Source organism: Parasteatoda tepidariorum, chromosome 2, assembly GCF_982258835.1.
Source record: "Parasteatoda tepidariorum strain Cologne lab strain chromosome 2, Ptep-v5.0, whole genome shotgun sequence".
NCBI classification, from domain to species: domain Eukaryota; kingdom Metazoa; phylum Arthropoda; class Arachnida; order Araneae; family Theridiidae; genus Parasteatoda; species Parasteatoda tepidariorum.
Genome location: NC_141756.1, coordinates 54,336,070 through 54,358,173, shown reverse-complemented (window position 1 = coordinate 54,358,173; position 22,104 = coordinate 54,336,070). Strand labels below are relative to the sequence as shown.

The window sequence follows — 22,104 nt, the reverse complement described above, 5'->3', positions numbered from 1 at the left end:
TAATTTAAGTTTGTTAAAAAATTTTTATACTTAGTCTTTGAAAAACTTTGAACTTAAGTTGTTAGAATCTCTCGTCTGCCTGTAGAGGACCTTATAACATGGGATGATGAACATTACGATTCATTGATTATATTTCATGTTACTTTCTATCAAATATTTTTTTTTCAAATTTTAATTCTTATATTTAAGTTTAAAAAAGTTTGAAACTTTAAAATATATATACAAATGTTTTTTATGCATAATTAATTTTTAAGTTTTCAGTTACAGATTGTAACAACAAAGTTACATATTTTATTTATCTTTATAATTATGCTGACTCTGGGATTTAACCATTTTTATTTTAGATAAATTGTTTTCACTGTTAAATTGATTTTTTTTTAAAGTCAATAAAATATTTTGAAATAACTAGAAATTTATCATGTAAAATCTGTGGTGCAATACCTTTTCGAATTTGGTGTTGAAAAATTCTAAAAATTATAATATTGAATCAAACGTTCATACACACTTTATATAGGGGTGTAGTTAAATATTAATTCCAATAAGTGAGAAAGGTTACATAAAGATCAGATGTATTGAATTATCATTTTCGCTTCTGAAAACATTTTGTATATCGCCAGTAGTTTTTACATTGGATTATAGTTGGCGTGAGTTAGTTGTTTTTTTCCACGCCGCTATACAATATCTAATGAAACAAAAATTCGCTGTGAAAATATCTATTCCTGTTTTTATTTGTGTAATAAGGATAATTATATCTTAACTTTTAAATATTCGTGAACTGTAACAAATAATTTTATAAAAATTAATTTCCGTCATCTTTAGTTTAGTTAAGCCTAGCTCGAATTCATACTAATATTATCTCTAAACAGTATGTTTGCTAAAGAAGCTACTTTCATTAAAAAAAATATAGTATAGATACTTAACTCTATAACTATGTATGGTTTCTTTATTGATTATATATCGTTAAATGTTTCAAACACTGAAACAGTTTTAAACAGAACTCAAAAAACGACAAAAGATCTCCAGAAGTATACTTTCGTGGTAGATATTTTGTTTAAATAATCAGGTATTCGTGTTACAGGAGAGGAAAACCACGAAAATACACCAATCATTGCATGAAGTCCGTTCATCGCTAAATTAATGAATTAGCAACCTTAATATTACTTTCATATCCAATCTACCAGCAGAATTTTGTATGAACTGCATTAGTGCTATCGGCGAGTGAATTATATGTATTTTTTAAGAAAATGTTTAACATTTCGACGCAAAATTTTCATTAAATATTTTTTTGTGCTATTTTCGTTATTTTGTATTAATTTAAGCTGAAATAAATGAAAAATATTATATTTAGCATTTTGATAACTTATGGTTATGAAATACAGCATGAGACATTTGTAACCTTTTTTGCGTTAACAGTAAAATCTTGTAAACATGGCTCTCATCCTAACAATAATTTTTCAACTTTGAAGTTATTTATATCTTAGAGAAACAGTTATTTATCATTAAAACTTCTTTAATTTACAAAATAAATTATTGATAAATTTTTGAATCTGAATTTTTTTTTCAAACTGCTTTTTTTTGGATTTTATATTTTTGTATAAACATAATTTCGATAATCAAACAGATTTTTTAGTAACTATTAGACTCCTTTTTTGTATAATAAAAAAATATAAAAATATGCTTTTACTTGTATAATTAGAGCTTCAAAATATTTATTTAAACTAACAAAAATTATTTTAATAATATTTCTGATTATAAATAAAACTTACTTTATGATGTCAAACTAATTTTATTCATAAAAAGAAAAAGTCAGCTACTAAAAAGGTCAAGCAGATTTAAAACAAGCAAAAAAGTCACGCGTTGCGACCTATCAACCACAAAAAGTAAATAAAGGAATAGGAAACGTTTAAAAACTTCGAGCTAGCGGAAATCATCCAAAACGCGAACTGAAAGTCTTTTTAAAAAACAAACATAGGAAACACGTGAAACTTTTAAACCCGTTACACCGAGACAGTTCAAAATATTTTCGTTATGATTCACTCCAACCGGGTATCGGGGCTGAAAACACTCCCACGTGAATGAAAGTGAAAGCGAGCAAAAATAATAAGGAGTTCATGTTCGAAATATTCCATTCATCCTCTTATAGATATCTCATGAGAAGATCTTTCGAACTCATGTGACGAGTCTCTGATGAAGAAAGGATTTTAAACTCATGTGATGTCGCGCCATTTAATGATGCTGTTTTTCTGTCGGAAACGGTAGTATTATAATTTACAAATAAGGTAGGCGAATGAAAGTCTTTCGAAATGTTGCATCATAATAGACTCTGTAAAAGTTCGTAAATTAGATACAAATTAACGTGACTAATCCGTCTTCCGAGTTCAGCAAAAAAATTGGCGCTTGAATTTTGTCATTATCCTTTTCATGTTTCAATTACGTTGTCTAAAAAAGAGAAGCAGATTTTTATTTTTAATTTCAGGCTCAAAATGAATTTAGTTTTTATATCCCTTGATAATAACAACTTAATTTCTCGTTAGAATAATATACGAAAAACATCAGTTTGTCTTTATTAAAGCAAAAAATATAAACATTATCTTTGAATTAAAAAGCATTTAAAGTTTTGTGTATTGCACCCTCAGTTTTCTTCTATAAAATTGAATTATAAAAGGTTTTCAACTTTCTCTACAAATTTTTTTTTCAATTTGTTATATTTTACTGCATATAAATTGCTTGCATCTGTAAATTTTAATTAAATCCATAAACTATATTTGTTTAATTATGTTTTAATTAAAGAAAAATGTCATTAAAAAATTCCATGCCAGATTTAATTCTTTTTGACATCTTGAATTAACTATTATAACCCGAATTAACTATTATAACTCGAATTAACTGTTATGTCCTAGAATTAACTGTTAATAATCTGCCATAATTCTGGAGTTTATAGAAATTTATATGAAACACAGTTTTAAAGTTTTTTTTAAAATTAGTAATGTAGTTTTCTCAAATTGATTTTTTGTTGAAAAGCATTGGACCACGCATTGATTATACGAGTGCCGTACTTGACCACTGATTGGCAAAGTTGTAAACTTCTACATTGCAGATGGATTAAAGAGAAGAAGTCTACCGTTTTTAACCTGCTTTTCCTCTCGCCACTGATCTCGCCTTCCAATGAACCGGGTTCGAATCCCAGCAATGGCTGGTCGATAAGAAATTCGCCTTCGGCTTGCACCAACCACAGTGCTGACGTGAAATATCCTCAGTGGTAGACGGATCATGGGTTAGAGTTCCTTGCCATCAGGCTAACCACTGTGGAAAGTTCTCGTCGTCTTCTTCTCCATTTAACGCAAATGTGGGTTAGATCCATCAAAAAAAGAAAAAAAGCCCTTCACGAAATTAAATTTCACCCAATACTTGATCCAGTAGCTCCCTTGTCTTCTGGATTGAGTTCAGAATTACAAGGCTTCTCAGTTGAACATTAGTATTTATAAACCCAAAAATTGGGTTGGCTGCTCAACGACGGTTATAAAATAAAATAAAAACTAAGCTCATTAAAAAAAATATATAATAACCAAATAGGAATCAAATTTGTTAGAAAAATTGCCAAGTTTACATTCATAAAAATCTCAATCAATACATTAAATTCATTTTTATGTATATGGAAATTATTGTATGGTTAAAATATTTTCTGGCAAAATATTCTTCAAATACTGCGAAGCAAATTTAATTTAAAACGAATTAAAATTTTTTTAAAGTTTTTTAAACAACATATTTTTTTCTCATAAATTATTTTTCTTGAGTCAAAATTAAAAAATTTAATTTAGTAATAAAAAAATGTTCAATATTAATATTCAATTGATTTTCGTCGTCAATTAGATGCCCCTTTTGATTGTGTGCGTGGGAGCTCACTCGTAGGAACGTAACGAGCATATTTTGACAAAACAGAGCTCAGCAGATTTTATTAAAAATTGTCTCGAGCTATGGTTAGATAACTTGATAGAGCTAAGCGTGATCTATGAGGATTTTTTTTCTCTCTTCTGATTTTTTTAAAGTGATATTTTTTTTTCTCTTTTCAAATTTTTTGAAAATGATAGTTAGTTTTTTTTTCTTCCTCACTTCTGATTTTTTTAAAGTGATAGTTTTTTTTATTCTCTTCTGATATTTTAAGGTGATAATTAGTTTTTTTTCCCTCTTCTGATTTTCTTAAAGTGATAGTTTTCTTTCTTTCTTCTGACTTTTTAAAGTGATAGTTAGTTTTTTTTCTTTCTTATGATTTTTTTCAAAGTATTCATTAGTTTTTTATTCCTTTTTAAACATTTATACATTAAATTTTGAAGTAAATTTTTAGAACTCACATTAAATTTTCTGCTAGTCGTGACACTACATCGTTGATTATAAAAAAAGAATACTATTCAGTTTTTTGAGATGCGGTAATTTTTAAAAAAATAATTTACGTCTAAAACATTTATTTACTTTTTTATAATTACATGGGTTAGACAAAACAATGAAAACACTTTTGTACTAATACATTTTTTAATATTTCTTAAGAAATAATTGGAGAATCATTTTATAACTTCAGAAGTGTTTAGATCATGCGATTTCTCAGACTTCTCAATGAAGTTTAATGCTTTTAGAGGTTTGAGGGACCGACTATAAATTACAAACGGAAAACATAGTTTTTGAACAGCCTGTACCAAAATATGTAGGAATAAATTTGTAACTTGTAACATTTATTTCGGTTATTATATGCAATGATTGCATAAATTTTCGTAAACCTAGCTTAGGTATATATAGCAATATGGACATTTCTAAAAAAAACTAATTTTTTTGTCTAACGTTTCTTAGCAGTAATTTTAAAAATATTCAATAAAATTAAACAAAATTTTTTGAGCAATTTCAAATTAATTACAAAATGATTGCTTTAAAATTTTAGAAAATTTGTTTAAATCTTTGTAAGATATGAATAATTAAAGTAATGCTTTTATACTGCGCATACGCTGGAAAAATTTGAAATTTTTTCTTATAGAATCGTATTTGGCAACTAAGAAAAAAAGTCCGATTTGAATATCTTAAAAAATTTAGAAGTTTCACGTGATTTTCTAAGTAGTTTTCGTACTTTTTAAAAGAAAACTCAAAATCATAAGGGGATTTCCACAAATTTTATATTGCATTATTAAAAAAGATTCATTAAAAATGACTCAGGCATTATTGGGGATCATCTCAAATAAAAACATCTTTCTTTTGCCTGTTTTATTAAATTTTGTGTTATGATACAAAATAATATTTTTAGAAACCCCTTATCATTTTAAAAAGTACAAAAATTACTTTAAAAATTTCTCGCAACTTTTTAAATTTTAAAGATACTCAAATTGGATTTTTTTCATTAGTTGCCAAATACGATTCACTACGAAATTATGTGAAAAAAAGTGTTAAATGTTTTTCTGCGCTGCGTATAAAAGAACTACTTTAATTGCACATATCTTGTGCAATTTTAAATAAATTTTTCCAAACTTTAAAGCAATAATTTTGTAATTAATTTTAAATTTCTCCAAAAATTTTATTTAATTTTATTGAATATTTTTAAAGTTATAGCAAATAAACGTAAGACAAAAGAAACTAGTTTTTTCATAAAAATGTCCATATCTCCATAAATATCTAAGCTAAGTTTACGAAATTTTGCGCAGTTATCGCATATAATAACCAAAATAATTGTTACAAGTTACAAATTTATTCCAATATTTTTTGGCATAGGGTGTTCAAAAGCACTATTTTCTGTTTCTAGTTTATTGTCGGTCTCTCAAACCTCGAAAAGCTTTAAACTTCATTGAGAAGTACGATAAATCGCATGATTTACAAGTATGAAATATGAAACATCTTACAAATATGAAAAAATGTATTAGAATAGAAGTATTTTCTTTGTCCACACCCTGTACACTTTCTGTTGTTTACTAAAAATAACTGCATATTTTAGTCATGTTAAAGGAGACCAGCAATACAAGAAAATTTCCTAAAAACAACATATTAATTTGTTGATATCCAGGATATTAATAGACTTTTTTTAATATGTCTGAGTGAAATTTGATTTGTAGACTATAGTCTAATATTAGTTTCATTTAATAGTGTAAAGTGATGATAAATAATGGAGTATCCAGAATTTTAGCCAATCTGATTAAACTTGTATGACCCCCAATTATATATGGACATTTGAGCAGAAAACTACGCTTATTTTGAGCTACCATTTAGTTCAACATAGATTAGTTTTGAAAAATGATTTGGGAAAGTGAAGAATGAAAAATTTCGAAGACTATTAATATTTTACATACATTTTCAATTCCATGAAAGTTTTCAGAAACTATAGTAACAATATTTCTGATTTATGCTATTTATATTAATTTAGTATACGAGTTAAAGTCAGTTATTTCAGCAATTAGAAATTGAAATATATTGATAGTTCATTTAAAATATAGTGAAAAAATTTCCTTAATAAAATATGATAGCTTTATTTTTGTTATGAAAATGATTTATTTTTGAAATAGTTTTTCAATTAAGCTTTCAGTGGAAGAATTAAATTTTCAAATGCGGCAGTTTTCGATGTAAAAATATATTTTAACAAACAAACAAATTTTATTTAAATTTCGTAATTTTCTGCGGGAAAACAAAATTGCTTTGGTCACTAAGAGGCTACAAAGCAAGTACTTGTGTTTTTATCCTAATAATAACTGATTGAAACTGACTCTTCAAATTCTATTTTTTGCCATGCAGTTTGGTTTACCGTATCTATCTTTTTTCAAATCAAGTTACGATTATTTCAGAAATTATTTTATAGTTGTTTCTTTTCAAAGATTATTTTATGGTTTTAAACATCGTATAAATAAAATTGAAATTCGACTTCTTTAGTCGAATTGATACTTTACCTGATTATTATCTGCCTTTAGATATTATTTTTCGGGTACTTCGGTATTAATTGCCAGGCATTCTTATTGGGGTAAGTCAATATAGTTTTTAGCGTTTTTATTCTTAAATATGATTTCAATTCATAAGAATTTTAAGATAAAGACAGTTTGAATTTTTTCTTCATAATCAAGCGATAGTGCAGCCGTGGCTGAGAGTACAGAGTACTCTCTCGATAAGGTCACCTGGGTTCGAATCCCGGTGTTGACTGGTCCCGCGTATCCTGTTCTCGACTCGTATCGACCACATAGCTGACATGGTTATTCTATACATTTTTGCTGTTGAAATAAGAGAGTTATGTGCTAAAATAACAGAGTTCTTCTGGTAAGCAGTTAGTATCTTAAATAACAGTACTTATGTGCCTAAAACTAGGTGTCTGTTTTGAAATAACGGTATTTTTTTGAGAAATAAACAGTACTGGTACACCATCTGACAGTTTTTATTTGTTAATTTATCACTGAAGAATAATATTATTTATTTGCTTTATGGAGACATAAATGGTAATTCTAAAGTAAATGACAAAAGTTAAAATTCACAATTTAACTTCAGAATCTTTCAAAATTAAACAACGGAACTCAAATCCCTTAAAAATTCTGAATTTTCTCGCTAAATTATCTGCACCTAATTATCTTTGAACAATGACTACGCCCAAGTCGAAATATCTTTTGCATCATCTATTTAAGCTACAGATAAGTTTACCCACAAAACAAAACTGGGGATGGAGCCAAGATTGACTAACTGGGAGAACTTCAGAAAAAAATAAGTCTAACCAGTCATAGTTCATAGCATAATTTGTCTTTATGATTGTAGGACAAAATGGGTACAAGTTCATTGTTTACATGCATGCATTGACAGTTATCCCCCACCCCCTATTGATCGAAGAATGTCGGGTCCAGGCCATGGTTACTGTGGCAACCGTGGCGTTTGCGACCGTGTTATTGCACTGAGGACTAAAAAGTAGCCCTAGGAAATAAAATTTAAAAAAAAAAATAAAGGCCTGCCAACACCCGATAAAGGAGAATGTGCTGATATCAAATATATTAGGACCAATGCCAATTGGCTCAACTTCGACACGGGAGCTTTGAAAACTTTATTAACTGGAATTTCATCAAAAAGGATTTCGTTCCAGTTGATTGTTTCAGTTTTCGTTTTTTTAGAACATAGTTTAAAAGTGATTGGAGGATTTAAACTAGTTGGAAAAAAAAGTTGCAGATTGAGATCAAAAAGTTTTTTTTTGGAAACAAGAAAGAGGGAATTAAGATAAAGTGCTGAAACTGAATTTTTGGATAAAATTATATTGAAATCTCTCAATTTCAGATTTATTTATGTTTCACTCGAACGTATCGCAGAGTCAAAAATGAATAACAGTATTAATCTGTGGAGGATGGATTTGCCCACATTTTAGATTTATCACAGATTTTAATTCCTTCAGATACCTTAATTATTTTGATTAAGTGGACCAAATTTTGAATTATAAAGTTGTGAGAGCAAAGCCATTCTCCTTAGAAGAATGGTACTATCAGTACTTTATTTACGCCGCTCAAGAGACACTCATACTCAACGAGCAATTTGCGACTATCTGGGAAACAATCCTGATGATAATCCTAAGACATGACATCACAATTTGAATCCTCTTCAGAGTGGATGGCTCTACTGCTTTGGTAGCTCGACGACCTACGCGAGAGGTCAAGCACTTCACGGTAGAGCAGTTTAGCAAAGATCTATACCACCTACTCTCGGTCTCCTCGCAGGATGATCAAAGTTGTCACCCATCCGCTCACTGACCGACCAGTGATGCTCGGAGATATGATGGCAATCTTGTCAATCCACTTCGAAACATAAGAAACATAAAAGAATGGAGACAGAGAAAATTATCCCAGGCCCGAGGAATGCTGGTTTCTTTTTTTAATAAAATCCCTTACTCAAAATGTAGTGTCTTTATTTATTTTATTATTTTTAGTTTTGATTTGTAAGAAAGCTGTTAACGGAAAAGAAAATTAAAATATAATCTAAACCAGTAAGTTTTCCGTCGAATGTAAGCACGAATAAGACAAATGTAAGTTAAGGTTTTAGAATGTTTATGAAATTAGATATTCCGAAAATGAGGATGGAAACTAACAATTTTGTAAAAGAGCTTTTTCAAAAAAACTTTAAAATATGAAAATAAGACCATTTATGTTCAGAGGTAGGGAGCCACAAAAAATTTCTTCCTGTATTCTGAAAAACTGTGTCCAGTCTTGTGGCTGAAAAATGTCTGTAAATAACTTCTCATTCATAAAAACGACGTATTTAGCCAAATACTATGCTACAGTCAATAAATAATATTTACATTGGTTTCAGATGCAACGATTGGATTGATGCTATAAAAAATGATGTGTGTGTTTTGGAACGAAACGCGAGTCTGGTTGATAAGGTGGGACTTTTTTTCTTGAGACTTCAGCAAACAGCACATTTGGCGAATCCCTCATTTTTAATTGATTTATTTGAAACTTTTACACAGCACATAAAGCTTTAAACAAACCAGCTTCACTGATGTAGTTTCCATTACGTCTAAGGCAGTTTTAAAAATTTTTTTTTAAGAACATGTCGCTACCTTGAAAAAATGCCGTATAAGTGAAAGTTTTAATATTTTATTAATTATAAACTCTGATCTGAATAAATAAAAAAATCCACATGCCATGGAAACAAAATTAGTTAGCAATATGCGTTCAAGTATTAAAGAAATTATAGCAAAAATGGAAAAAGTTATTGTGTTATCAATAAGAAAAATGCTATTATAAGTTAATTTCATCCTTTTGTCCTGCAATAAAAAAGGTGCTAGAATCATTTGGATCTTTTCAAAATTTTAGAAAAATTCAAACTTCTTTTTTCTTTCTCTTCCTTTTTTTTAAATCTGAATATTTTGAAAGAAAAAGAATTTTTTTATTTAACTAAAGAAAAAAATCACTGATTTTAGTAAAAAACATTGATTTTAGTTCATATAATTGATCAACATAAAATCATTAATTAGCTTTATCATTGATTTTAGCATGGTATGCATTAAAATTTTAGAGCTTACATCTGAACTAGATTTGAAAATTTTAATTAGTTCTTGATAATATGGAATTAAAATCACTAATTGTCTTTATGCAATCTTATAAAAGCAAAAAGTTGTTATACAACTTTCCATTTCATAATTAAAACTAGAAAAATTCAGTCATTTTAAAATGTTTTGCAAATTTGATTATAATTATTTATTAATTTTGTACTTTATTTGTAATCATTTTTCAAAGTGTTTAATTATGTTTTAATTATTTATTGAATAAAATTTAATTATGTGGAAGGAGGCCCTCTGATCTAAAAAGTGGTAGCGTAGTTTGGCGGAGGCGCGAGTATTGCCTTCGAATCATCAATGAAGACGAATACCAGACAGCCAACAAAAGCCCATTAATATATAGCCTTAGTGTAACTTTAACAATCAAACCAAAGCCTAAGGCGCAAAGGATTTTTAAATTCCGCCAATTATGATTCTGTAAAAAAATAAAATGAATTCTTACAGTAAGGTGTAAATTATTGAATACATGAATCTGATGTATAGAGTATATTTATAAAAGGTATTAAAAAATTCATCCAAAATTTGAAATTTGCTCCATTCGGGTAACAGAATGCAGCAAAAAGAAAACGCAAAAAAAGTTGGAAGTTGTAGCCTTATAAAAAATTAAAAGCTACACAAAAGAGCATGTTTTCCTTGTTCTGTGCTGCTCAGTCTCATTCCCAGATCATATATTTTCCCGTTTTGGTGATTAAAAGTGTCCGCCCAGTTCATGCGATTTAACACCATAAAATCTCTTTTCTCGAGTTTTTCCCCCTTCTATTTCGGAAGTTCAATAAGCCTTAAACTTAAAACTACCCATGCCCTTGAAGAAAGAAATGGAGAGCTATACCAACAAAATTCAGCCATATTTATGTAAAATAATCATTGAAATTTTTTTAAAAAAATGGAGAATTTTCTATAGAAAGAGTACACGTGTACAAGCAGAACCGTGAAGGGAATTTAATTAATATGCTACTTCGTATACAACCCTATATTGCATACTTTATGCAGATTTGAGTTAAGGTATGATGGGGCCAGCGGCTAATATGAGACTTGGACCCAACCTATAACAAGTTATTTAAATTCAGAACATATATTCAGAAATATCCAAACTTCTTATGAAATTCAGTTCAAATTAAACTTGTTTTACAAAAAGTAAAATTTTTTGAATTCTTTTATTTTTTACAGTAATAACTAAACTAATCATTAATATTCATGTCCATCTCAGCAAAAACATCCATAAGAACAACCATGCATACAAATTATAAGAAATTAAAGAAAAAAATTAGAATTTTCCGTTCTTAATTAATTTGTTCCATTTTTGCCTGCAGAAACGCCAAGAAATCTTAAGGGTTTTGTAATTGAATTCAAGAAATTAATCAAAAAACCAAAAACTACTGACTTAAAGCGAAAGAAAAAAATGGGGAAAAATTAGGCAGATGAGTGAGGGCAGAGATTTAATTTGTTTATCTATTTTCCGAATTTTACTTTCAATACAACATACAATTTTTAATGATTCTGAAGGAAAATTGTGAAACATTACGCTTTAAAATATCCAATAATTTTTTTTCGAAAATCAATTTTACTTTAATTAGCTTTAGAAGTCTCTAAAAAAAGGGGGCCATCAGCCCCATGAGCCCTCTTAATTGGTTCCTCACATGAATTAATAAAAAAAATTATAGTTATAATTAAAATTATAATTATATTTAAAAGCTTTTTTTCCTCCAAAATTACTTCCAGTATAAATTTTGGGACAACAAAAATATATAAATTTTTCTTGATTTCATTTTCCATTGGGTTGTACAGTGGTATGCAGGGTTTTAATTAAAAATAATTATTATTAATTTTTAATTAGAAATCTTGTTTTATCAAAATAAATGTTCGTCTTGTAACACCCTGTAAACAAAAGTATATGAGCTAAAATGATTTTGTTTTGTTTGTCAACTTATGAGTTTTGTAAAGAAATATCCTCTGCATAATCTAAAATAACATAGAAGATTGAAAGGGCCATCCCTCTCAAGGCGCAACTCTTAAGGAATTTTGGGATTTATGCTACTTCCTGGTAAGAAAAAAAATTGAGATGAAAGGATCCGGTAAGATAAGTTTGAATTACCTGCTACCGCAAATTTAAAAACCACTACGCCCACCACTCGACTACTGCTTTACTACATAGTGACAGATATGAGGGTATGCACTTTTATAAAAAACGCAGAGTATTTTTTGCCATGAGATTTCATTATTCTCAGAAATCTAAAAAATGAATAGCGGAAATTAAAACACCACAAAAAGCACTACTTTCGAAATTGAATGAATTTAATAGTTAAAAAAATACAACGGAACAAAAGCATGAAATCAAAGCACCCCACTACTTTAACAATTATATGGATTTAATATTTAACCTAGTACAGAGGAAAAGTATGGAATAAAAGCCTCAAAAAAAAGCAAGGTTTTAAAAGTTATATGAATTTAACAACTGATTTGATATAATGTATTCAAATAATAATTCGATTGTAATTGGATATTTTTTTTTGAAAAATTAGTTAAATTAAAATGTAGCGAAGAGTTTAAAGTTTACGGAAAGAATTTACCATACTCCATACTATTTGACGAAATGATTAGGATTTTTAAGCAGCTATTAAATTTGTTTTAAATTTCAATAATTACTCTTATGGGATCAATTATAATACTCAAATAATACTTTTTCAAGCATTTTTTTTAATTGTATTAAATGGAAATACTGTATCATTTCTTAATATTTTTTACTTATCAAAAGATTAAGCCCTTGAGAGACTATTGTAAATGATTTAACTGATACATTATTTGTAATAATTTTATTACACATTCCATAATAGTATTAAAATACAGAAATAATAGTATTAAAATACAGAAATAATAGTATTAAAATATAGAAATAATGGTAGTTAAAAGTTTTTTCAGTCAGAATCAAATTAAACATAGTATATCAATCACCTATTTAAGAAATATCTAATCGTCTTCAAATGATTATTTATTATTATTAAATTCGGATTCAATTACCTGAATAGAATCTGACATTAAATTTATGTAATTTTTAATCAGGAGTTTTCTTCAGTACTTTTATCCAGTGCTTTTTTTATGCTTTTTCCAGTGCTTTTTTCCAATGTGGGTTTTCAAATGCGTTTTTTTTAGACATTTTCCACAGTGCTTTTTTTATAGTTCTTTTTGTCTGTCTATCAAGTGAAATAGCAAATTTGTAGTATTATATGGTGAAAAAAATTCTGGCGAAGTTACCATTCTGTTTGATAATTACATTTGTGGAAACAAAAAAGAACAACATAATTTTGGAATTAAAAACCAAAATATACGGTATTTAAACCATTTATCTGGTAATTTTTCCGTTCATATGGTAACGCTTTACCGAAAATTTTAGTTTTCAAAATTATTGTTCTTATTACTGCGCATTTAGTAAAAAATGCAAACCTGAAAAGTTAATTTAATCGGATAAATCGTTTTTATGCCATGATCCATGGTATCATGATGAAATTACCAAATTTTTTCACATATCACAAAACTATATTTTATTGTTAATCTTAAAAAAATATAACCGAAGAGCTTTAATAAAATTTCAACGAGCCATTTGGTATTTCCATGAAGCAAGAAACAAAATTGTTCCATATTTTGATAGTTTTGACCTTACTTTTTTTCTCAGTGTAGAATTTATGTTTAATTCTATTAATAAATGCTCAATATTAAGAAAACAAAAATCTTTATTTTTAAATTGAAATTTTGACAGCAAAAGTTTTCCATAATATGTTGCAATAAATGTTCCTATTGTATACATAGAGTCATTTTATTAAATAGCAATAAAAAGATAAACAGGTTTCAATTATTTTCGCTGTTTAATAGTTATGTATAAAACTTTACATATAAGAAACAATCAATATGAATTGTAGATTTATTACAGACAAATTAGTTATTAACAACAATTTCATCTTTTTCCTCGTTCTTTCTTTCTTCAATGCTTTATTTAGAAAAAATTAAAAGACAAAATTAAAAATTTTTCAAATAAATTTGTTATGAAATAAATTTTTAAAAGTTTTAATCTTATTTGCTCTAAAAGTACATGTTAAGTAAATTGTAAAGGAATTCATTTAAATTATAAAAAACCTTGTTTTCAAGAAAAAAAAAGGAAAAAAAAGAAGGAAAATTTAAGCTGAATTAAAATTTTATTCTGTGCTACATTTAAAAATATTAAGATCTACATCATGTATAACGATCAGTTATCATTGAGGAGAGTAGACGTGTAATACATTTTGAATGTAATACAATTGTAATACAATTAATTGAAAATAACTCTATAATTGCACCAATCATATCATCATTTTTGTGAAATTTAGCAATTCTTACGAAACCTTTATTTTAAAATATTCATAGCACACAATAGAATGATCAAGATGTTTTGTAATAACCATCCTTAATGTATAATTTTAGAATCTTTGTAAAGAAAATTAAGCCCATTAATGAGAAAGATTGACTCTGATTAATTACTATTTAGATCAATTAGAGCAACTGAGGAATTAAAACCAAAACTAATATAGTTTCAGGACGACGTTTAAAGGTGGTTTTGAGCGAAAGACGAATACATTCCAACTAAAATAGAAAAAATTAGTTTCTTTTTCTGATGATTTTAATTCGTTCTTTACTCTTCTTGACCTTAATAATAACTAGCTAATGTTCTCAATTTCACATTAAATAGTAAATTGATTATAGTTAACATTAAATACTCATTATAGTTAACATTAAATCGTAAATTCATTATAGTTAACATTAAATACTCATTGTAGTTAACATTAAATAGTAAATTCGTTAAAGTTAACATTAAATAGTAAATTCATTATAGTTAACATTAAATAGTAAATTCATTATAGTTAACATTAATAGTCAAATTCTACGAGGAAGAAAAATAATTCTGGTAAAATTACCATACTATCATGGTAATCACATTCCTGGTAAAAAGAACCATAATTCTTATTTTGGTAATAAAACCCAAAATACACGGTATTTAAACCCTTCATTTGTTATTTTTTCCGTTCCTTTGTCAACGGTTAGCCGGAAATTCTGATTTTTAAAATTATAGTTCTCTTTCCCATTTCCCCATGATTGGTAAAAAATACAAAACTGAAAAATAAATTTAATCTAATACCGTCTTTATGCCATACCCTAAGGTATTAGGATAAAATTACCAAGTTTTATCTCATGTTATAACCCATATTTTATTGCTAATTTTATCAAAATCATTGGCAGCACCATAATGCCCGGTAAAAATTTCCGGGAATTATGGTGCTTCCATAGAGACATAAATATGGTAAATTTTGCCATATTCTGGTAGAGTTTGCCATACTTTTTTCTCTGCGTAGTGAGCATAATTTTCATTGCTTTTATTTTAACTGCATTTTAAAAAGAGTGGTCATTTAGCAAAACTATAGCCACTTTCCGTAAACACACTAACAAACCAATAAAAGAAAAATAGTAAAATAGTATTTTACAAACTATATATTTTAAACTGACTAAAAAAGACGAAGACATGTTTGTTTGCTTCCGACCGGAAAATTTAAAACGTAAGTTGCATCCCTATAGTAATAAATTTTTACTACTTCCGAACATCCCCTATACTTTTTCATAAGTGATGTACTCTTAGATTTTCGTTTCTGTACTGACAAAAAACTATTTTTTCGCCTTTTTTAGTTCATTTTAAAAACATTTTTAAGTAAAAATTTTAAAAGAGTAGTTTTAAAATTTATTTAGTTTTAATATTTAGAGCACACGATTTACTTCAAAATTTGGAATGATATGAACATTTATTTGATGAAATAGAAAACAACTTTTCTTAAAATTTTCTATAATATAAATAAATTTTCAAAAAACGGATATTTTTATACTTATAAACAAAAATTCCTAATTTGACCGGTGCAGGGCTCAGTGGGAAGGAAGTGGGGTCCAGACAAAATACCCACATAACCCACTCTTAAGACAGTTCTGTATTTATGAAATATTATCGGAAAATTAAAACATATATTTTTACCCATTGTATTAAAATTTTCTAAAAATTAATAAAAGTATTTAATATACTTTTTGTATTAAATTTCTATTACTATCAATTGGAGCGGAGCGCATTTCAAAAGCTTCAACAAGAAGATCAGGAAAATAATATTGCAGACGCATTCGTAATTTTAGATGGATTTTCTCAAGATTTAATGGTAAATAGTAGTGCTTAAATTTTTTTTTCATTTTAGTTAAATTATTATCATTCCAAATCACAGATTTTTTCATTATTTATATTTTATTAAAAGAAATTTTTCGAAAAATCCATAAAGGACTAAACATATTTATTTTATCTATTGAGATTCTTCAAATATATTCTTTCTTTTCTGAGACATAAGACGTTTAGTGAAAGAAATTTTTTTTTTTTAAATTTTTTATTTTCAGCCAAAGACGTCCAAATCAAATTTAAGTCACCTTTTGTTAATATTTATAGTAAAGTAAATATTTATTTCTCGAAGAAATAATCAGACACACGTGTTTGTGTTTATATTTTCTAAAACAAGCTGGCGTCTCTTTACATAGAAGTTGAATGATAATTTGAAGAAAAAAAACTTTATCATTTGTCTCCTTTTTGCTTTTTTAAAACTATCTTTAAAATTATTTTATTCATTTGATTTTGATTTTTTAATTATTAAAAATTGTGGTTTGAAATAAATTACATCGTCTGAACAAAAGTTTGAATTGAGAAAAATGAAAATATTAATAATATGGTTTCCATTTTAAAACATATTTTATACCAAGAAAAGAATTATTTTTTATTTATTGAAGTTTATAATAGTGCTGTATAAATAGTTTGAAAAAATGGAATTTTTTTCCTCTTTAATCAGCAGCGTTACAATACAACTCCAGGAACTGTAGCAGACGATTTCGAAAACGTTAAAAAAGCAAAACAAACGATTGATGTCTTGAAGTAAATAAAGGAGAATGATACTTACCGGACAAAAACAACAGCAAATGGAAGAAAACTTATCCTCTTCCAACTCCATTTCCAATTTGTATGCTTCCGGATTCTCTCGCATGTTGAAAGATCACCTATTTTCTTTTCTCAAACATAACACATGTTAGCACCCAGCAGTCTTGATTTTATTCTAAGATGAGATAGAGCCATGTTGATTCGGTTTTTCTCCTCTCGTGAATCTTTTCATTGATCCTTCAACGCGCATGCGCATTTTTCATGTTTCCCGAACAGCGTTTTGCATCTCGCCGGTGCAATGATATATGATGGCGCGTGACCATTGGCTTTTTAACTCTCTGTTTATAGTGTTTATTTTTTACTAAATTGTGTAACCTATATGTTTAATTCAATGACCTGTTCAGTTTTGCGGAATCCTAGCTGGGAAGTGAATAACGAAAGTTTTAGTAGATTTTTGATCTACTTTTATACTTTTATGAATATTTTTTTTATATTACATACTTAAAAAAACATTTTTTTATCCTAGAAACAAGGATAATCTGAATAGATATTAACTTCTTAGTTTCAGGTACATCGTGAAAAATGATGTGATCATTAATTTATTTTAAATATCTTCTTTGAAGTAGTTAAACGTAAACATCTCCACATTCTTTTAAAAGACATAACTCAGGGAAAATAATAGCGGTAAGAATTAATCATGTTCTATTGTAACTAAAAATCTAGCATAACGCATGAACTAGGTGGATCACTATCGGCTGAGTAAGTTCAGGTTCGAATCCCTACATTAGCTATATTTTTAATAATTTCGCATAGTACTCTTTCCACATTAGAAAAAGTGCTGACCTAAAATAACCACAGTGGTAACAATATTGAAGATTATAGTCCAGGATAAACTTTAAAGATTTCCGTGGTTTCTCTCAGTCTGTGACGCATTGTGCACATGTGCTGATTCAAATTATCATCGGTGGTAATAGGACTAATGGTTAGAGCCCTACTGCCGTGGAACTGGCTTTGTGAGGCTTTCATGTTTTCTGTCTCTCTGAAACGCAAATGAATTGTAATTTTACTTAAAAAAATTACTCCATAAAAGTAATTCTGTACAGATGCTTGGTTTAGGAGTCTTCTTGTCTTCTGGGTTGTGAATTCAAAGATTTCAATTATGTGCAGTTAAACAAAAAAAGATAATAATAAAAGAATGGTTAAATGAATTGACTATTTAATGCCCTTGATGAATTAAAAATAAATGAAAACTATTCCAACATAGAACCCACATAGAAAATGCACGTATTTAACTGCTAAACTCCTTAACCTTTTCCCCCCTTTTATTCCGTTGTTCCTTTATTCTATTTTTCCTTTATCTTTATTCATTTTCTCCTTTATTCTTTTCATTATTTTTATCCTTTTATCACTTTGAGAAGCTAGGCTAGTTATATTAAGAGAATCCTCATTCCATCACACGTTGGAATCAAAGGTAACGAGATGGCGGACTCACTGGCTAAAGATGCTTCTTTGGAACCTTTACAGCCGGATCTACCTTCCACTTTCAACGAGATCTTTGCAGAGTGCAAAAAAATGTTTATGGACCTCTGGAGGGTTCCTCCTCCGCATAGTTGGTATTTCAGAAAACGACCTGGAAGTGCCTTGCTTTTTGAGGGACCTAGAAGCCAGCAGACTTGTTTGTCTCGCTTTGCAAGTGGTCACTTGAGGTGTCTCTCGTATGTTCAGGGGCAAAAGACTTTTGGACTTTGCACTAAATGTAGGACTGCTCAGGCTTCGCCCGAGCATATTCTAAACTGTATCGATTTTAAGATCGACGAGGTTTTTTCAAAACCTCATCTGTTTTTAGACTTCCTGGACATTTTTGGACTTATGGAATTGGTCTAATTGGGATGGACCTCTTGGGGATTAGAAACAACAACAGAGAATCCTCAACTTAATTAATTATACGTAAGCATTATAAATCATAAATTATTCAGATTAAATGATGTTGCTGAAGTAAATCTTTTTTAGTGGTCAGAATATATTTTTTATTGAAATTTGAAATATTAACCCATATCTGTTTCACAATATCTGCTTGATAATTGAAAATCTTAAAGTTTTAAGCCATTATTTCTGAATAATATATAAAAACCAAAAACGTAATAACAATATAGAGTAATATAAGAAATAGTTGAAAAATAACCCTTACTGGTAAAAACCGTTAAATAAGGGATAAAAAAAATATTTTGCAGATAAACATCACCATTAAAAATTTTCCACTGATCACAGCCTAGAATGTCTGGATCTTATTTGTATTCTCATAATATCATGTGATTTTTTTACCCAATGAGAATGCACGAAATGGAAATTAGACAATTATCTTTTTACGATACATAGAGAAATAAGTAAGTACTATTGAATCATAACTCAAAAAATAATTATTACTATCATTTTTACTATATTTATGATCAGATAAATCTACACAATGTGTAGTAATAAACCATCAAGTCAAAAACTAAAATTCGAAAGAAACTAGTTAAATAGTCATGGAGTAATAATAATTTATAACTGGCCTATAGATCCTTCGACCATGAAAAATTTCATTCGTGCACAAAAAAATTCATTATTCATTATTTCATTTTTATTAAATGTTATAAGTAATTTTTAAGCATTAATTCTTGAAGTGTTATAGCTATTACAGTTAATTAAAAAACAAAAATTGTGCTTCAGGTAATATTTAATGTATTTTTTTTTCTCAAGAACCTGGAAGAAATAAGAAAAGAAAGTGAAATGTAATATGATTTGCCGTTACTCAAATTAAGAAACATAAATTACCTTCACAAACCTAAAATTTATCTAGAATGAAGAAAAAGAAATCATAGCAAGTAAAAGTCGTGAATGCATGTAGAAATGTTTAAAAACACGCAATCATTTATCTTGAAGTTTCACTATTTTCTGATTAAAATAAATCTTTTCTTTTAGTAAATCTTCCGAAATTTGATTACAGTGATATTTAAAAATATTTTATTTTATTTCCAACATTGAATAACCGATCCAATCTTGAGTTTGTGACTACCTTCTAATTTTGAACCCAACCCAGAAAACAAGAAAACTACTGTATCTAGCATTCGTATAAAGTAGCCTTCGTGCAGGACTTACTGATGGTACTAACCAACACTTGCATTACATGGAGAGGAAAACACGAAAATCTCTCACGGTTCGCCTGGTGGCGAGGTGATTCTAATCCATGATCCATCTACCACTGATGATATTTTACGTCAGCACTGTGGTCGGGCAAGCCGGGAGCAAAATTCGTATTAACCCGCCATCCCTGACATTTGAACTCGGGGCACCTCATTGTGAAGTAAACGCTCTGTCCCTTGATCCACCGTGGCTCTTTCACATTACAATCACAGAATTTATTGAAATGATTATTTTATTTTACAAGTAATAGTAATAAGGCAGAACTATTACACTGAAAAATGAGTTTGAGAAATATTGTTGAAACTTACACAATAAACCGTCTTTTAAAGAGGGAAAAATAACCAAATAGGAAAAATTTGAGTAAAAGATATAAAATAGCCAACAATGACATCATATATTGAACAATGTTTTGTGATTTAAACTTTCGATTACAAATTAATCAAACATTCGCCCAAAAACATCGCATTTTTTTAAACTGAAAATTACATTAAATATGTAGAAGTATATGGAGTTTTAGAGAATATAGTTTCTTTATTCCATAATAAAACTAATTAAAAAAATTATTAAATTTTTTAATAACTACGCTTGTCAGAGAATGTATTGAAATGCTTATTTTATTTTACGAAAAGAAAAGTATATAAAAATGTCTTGCCTGAGAAATAAGTTTGGAAAATATTGCTCTTTATAAAATTAATCGTTACTTTTAAATGGGGAAGATACTATGAAAAATATAATATCAAAATATTAAATAATAAACAAGGTTTTGTTGTTTTAACTTCTAATAAAATAATCCACGACACCTCACTTTCTTAAAATTAAAAACTTATAAAAGATGAAAAAGTATGCAGAGTTTTTAGTTATTCTAATTTTTCTTAATCCATAATAACACAAATTAATTTAATTATTAAATAGATTTTTTTTTTTAATTTAGTCAATTTTTCGGTTACAGAATCTATTAAAATTCCTTTTTTAAACCTTATTTCGTATTTTTTGCAAAAATATTAATGCAAACTTTCTTACCCACGTAAAATAGGTTTAAGAATTAGACCCTAAATTTGATAAATAAATTGTCTCTTTAAATGAGAAAAAATAGCCATTAGATACGATATTACCCAGTATCATGAAATTATGTAAACAATTTTTTTACGTATAGTTCTAACAATAATTTTTCCTACAATTGCCAACGTTTGTTTAATTCAAAACGTTAATGAAAATATAAAATAATACTGAATTTTAGTAATTCTAATTTACTTATTCTATGATAACGCCAATTAATATTGAAATAACTTTGTTTTATAGTAGTACAGAAATTATTATAAAATTTTCTTGCCCTACAAATCGCCATTAAAAATGAAATAGAAGATGTTTAATAAGAATAAACGATTAAAAAAAATCTATCAATGATATTTTAAATAAGTTAAGTTCTGTTGCGAGTAAAGGTTTCAACTAAAGACTGTTCGCTTCACTGTGATACACAGACGCCTCAGTGATAACGCGGAAGGTGAGTCACCCATTTTCTCAACTAGTAAGGCTTCACTGCATTGCTGATTTATGGATTGAAGTTCGCGCGTTAAATTTGGATAAAACATCAAAAATTTAAATGAAGTAATAATGGTAATAAATATATATAAAAAGAGATTCTCATTAAGTAAAAAAAAATTGCATATTCTTAATAAAATAGTGATCAATAAACTTTTTAGTATTACTAAGTAATATTTTTCTTAACACATCTAAAACTTCATATTTAAAGACTATTTAGACTAGAATTGTATGTGTGAAAAATACTAATAAATTTCTGCACCGTAATAGAGAAAAATGTTTTCTTTTTACTTATTAAAATTATATTTTTATTCAACATTTATTTTATTCAAAGAGCTTTTTTGCGAGAGTATAGAATGAAGATATAATT

The 22,104-nt window shown here is 27.9% G+C and overlaps 1 protein-coding gene across 1 annotated transcript in view; it reads right to left on the bottom strand.

The window, feature by feature from the left end:
• The window catches only part of LOC107437917 (BTB/POZ domain-containing protein 2), a 106,415-nt gene extending 89,182 nt beyond the window's left edge, over positions 1-17,233 (bottom strand). Inside the window, exon 1 of the mRNA XM_016050058.4 lies at positions 17,035-17,233. Within this exon, the coding sequence (XP_015905544.1) occupies positions 17,035-17,118 (84 nt within the window). The 5' untranslated portion in view covers positions 17,119-17,233. The remainder of the gene's footprint in view (positions 1-17,034) is intronic.
• Between the last annotated feature and the right edge of the window lie 4,871 nt (positions 17,234-22,104).